This window comes from Rhincodon typus, chromosome 40, assembly GCF_021869965.1.
Source record: "Rhincodon typus isolate 14 chromosome 40, sRhiTyp1.1, whole genome shotgun sequence".
Lineage (NCBI taxonomy): Eukaryota > Metazoa > Chordata > Chondrichthyes > Orectolobiformes > Rhincodontidae > Rhincodon > Rhincodon typus.
This window is the reverse complement of record NC_063371.1, coordinates 16,125,600-16,128,300: the sequence shown is the minus strand read 5'-3', so window position 1 is coordinate 16,128,300 and position 2,701 is coordinate 16,125,600. Positions and strand designations below refer to the sequence as shown.

General features: G+C 45.6%; 1 protein-coding gene across 4 annotated transcripts in view; it reads right to left on the bottom strand.

Annotated features, from left to right (window-relative positions):
• Nucleotides 1-2,701, bottom strand: part of LOC109923450 (cell division cycle and apoptosis regulator protein 1-like) — a 55,140-nt gene that overhangs the window by 23,285 nt on the left and 29,154 nt on the right. For all 4 annotated transcript variants that reach the window (XM_048618649.1, XM_048618651.1, XM_048618650.1 and 1 more), the window contains one exon: nucleotides 1,524-1,690. In XM_048618649.1, coding sequence (XP_048474606.1) covers nucleotides 1,524-1,690 — 167 coding nt within the window. The remainder of the gene's footprint in view (nucleotides 1-1,523; nucleotides 1,691-2,701) is intronic.

Genomic DNA, 2,701 nt, shown 5'->3' with positions numbered 1-2,701 from the left:
AGAGACAGAGAAAACACGGGGGACAGAGACAGAGAAAACACGGGGGACAGAGAGAGGTAAACACGGGGGACAGAGAGAGAGGGGGGGAACAGAGAGACAGAGGGTAAACACGAGAGAGAGAGGGAGAGGCAAAACATGTGGACGGGGGGGAGGACAGAGAGACAGAGGGTAAACACGGGGGACAGAGACAGAGTGACAGGCAAAACACGGGGACGGGGGGGGAGCAGAGAGAGATAGAGAGGGTAAACACGGGGGACAGAGAGACAGAGGGGGGAGAGAGGGGGGGGGGGGGGCGGCGAGGACAGAAAACATGTTGCGGGGGAGAGAAAAAACACGGGCTGGGCGCAGGAGAGAAAATATGGGGATAAGAAAGAGAGAATGCAAGAAAGAAAACTAGAGAGCATGCAAGAGTGAACCCTGGTGTACAAATAAGCGAGAGAGAATGAAAGAGTGAGGAAATAAGGAAGGGAGACTGTGAGAGGGAAAAAATAGAGACAGAAAGAATGTAAGATATTAAGAAAGTCAGTGAGTGAGGCAAATACAAACAGGGACAGTGTGAAACAGAGAGAGACAGAACAAGACAGCCCATGCCATTTTCACCTCTGACCTGAATTACCTTCCACTGCTAGGCTAATCCAGCAGGGTCAATCAAGACTAGCAACAAATTGTCCTTCACAGAGCTCCTTACAGTTCTCGATTTACAAACACACTCAACTCAAACTCTCATTACGTTAGATACATCAAACACAACATAAACAAACAGGCTCATGATAATGAGACAAGACTTCACTGCCAAGAAACTTTATTAGCTGAACACAAGATGGACATGGCCCAAGCAGAGAATTGTCTTTTAACATTTGGGATTTCCTCAGCACTTATCAATTCTTTATCATTCAGAATATTGACACAGGAATCCCTAAGGCTGTTCAAACGAAGGACACAGCAGCAATGACCAGAGGTAAGGTGTCAGCCTCCTGGCTGCTTACAGCAGAAACATCATGCGTTGGGTGACAGGACACCAGCACAACTTCACAGGGCACTGCAGGAATGGCTTGTGTTATTCCAATATGAAATTCTATTTGATGGCCGTCCAGTTAATGGCTCTAAAGATCCATGACCACAGCTGCCCAGTCCCTCACGCTTTAGTTGATGCTTTCACCTGCCTTTGACACATGGCCCCTCTGTGAAGTGCATGTGTTATCCTAAAGGACACACCTGTCCGTGTCACCGTGCAGCACCTTGAGCAGTTCTGCACCTTCCCTGTTAGCTGCATATTTGAAGGTGGTGTTGAACTGATGGGTGAAGCTGTTCCATGCACCGAGCCCTGCAATGCCCCAGCACTGAATGACTGAGTGCACAGTTGAACTAGATAGTTTTCCTCCGGTGATTCAAGATAATGCACTGTGTTCACTTCAGTGACATTCCTCTCACATCCATCAGGGTGACCTCACCATTGTGCATAGTAACATGCAGCTATGCCCACCACACACAACCCGTCCCGCTCTGCTAGGATGCAAACTCACCATTGAGTGCAGGCGCTCAGGTCAATGCCAGTCAAGGACTTGGTGGTTCGAATGGCTGTCTTGATAAGTACCCTGGGATCCTTCTCTGGACTGAGGCCATCAAGGGATGGTGACCATGACCCTCCAATCAGTACAGCCTCCTCTTTGCCCTTCATCCCCACCAAGAACTGCACAATGAAACAACAGAGAGATTATGACTAGAATTAAACCCACCTAAAAACAAAGGCCTTGAAGAAATGACGGCCCAATCGGCACCCTAATGAACAGGCTATGAACTTGCATTTACATAGCAACTTACACATCTTGTGATATCCCCAAAAACTTCACAGTCAATGGAACATACCTGAAATGTAGTAGCTATTGCAACTATCACAACTTACCTGGGAAGAATGCACGAATAATAATGTTCCACAGCCATCCCAAAATGTATAAAATACCAATCACACCCCCAGGGTAACCAATTTGTTTGACTCACTGGAATTGTAGACAAAAAATTCACACCAGGTTTTGTCATTCATAAAAAGTAGCACACACAATGTCAATAAATTACAGAGGAAAGGATTACTAATCTATTACTGTGACTTAAACAATTCCCTTTAAAAATCCCAAATAAACATGCACACAGATATTCATGATTAAATCAGACAAAAGACAGACAGTTTGGTACAGATATTATGTGGGAATAAAACTACAGGGAAGGAACAAAATTCCAAAGATGAGAAGTCCAGATCACGTCAGTTACATTGTCTCTCATTTCAGCAATGATGACATGCTCCTGTCTGTGAAGTGACAACTGTTCTTCATTTCCATAGCTTATCAGTGTGCCTCAGTCTTTTCTGATAGAAATTCTGCTTTTAAATTTCTTGGTGTTTCTGTCATGTCACTCACACCAACAGAGGTGTACAAAGAAAGACGTTTATTGTTTATGGATCTAGAGGTTACTGGCTGCTCTGCACTTCCAGGTCTGAAACAAACTGCAGCTGAAGCAGTCACTGTTTCCATATCTCTAAAACTCCTGGTACCACTCTGACTTAGTAATGCAACAACCTCACTGCTCCAATAGCAAAATTGTCTCGCATAGCCAAAATGTACAATCCGAGACATTTTCTCCCCAAAAGTTAGACAACTCTCCCGACAGTGGGGCGCTCCCTCAGCGCTGTCCCTCCGACAGTGGGGCG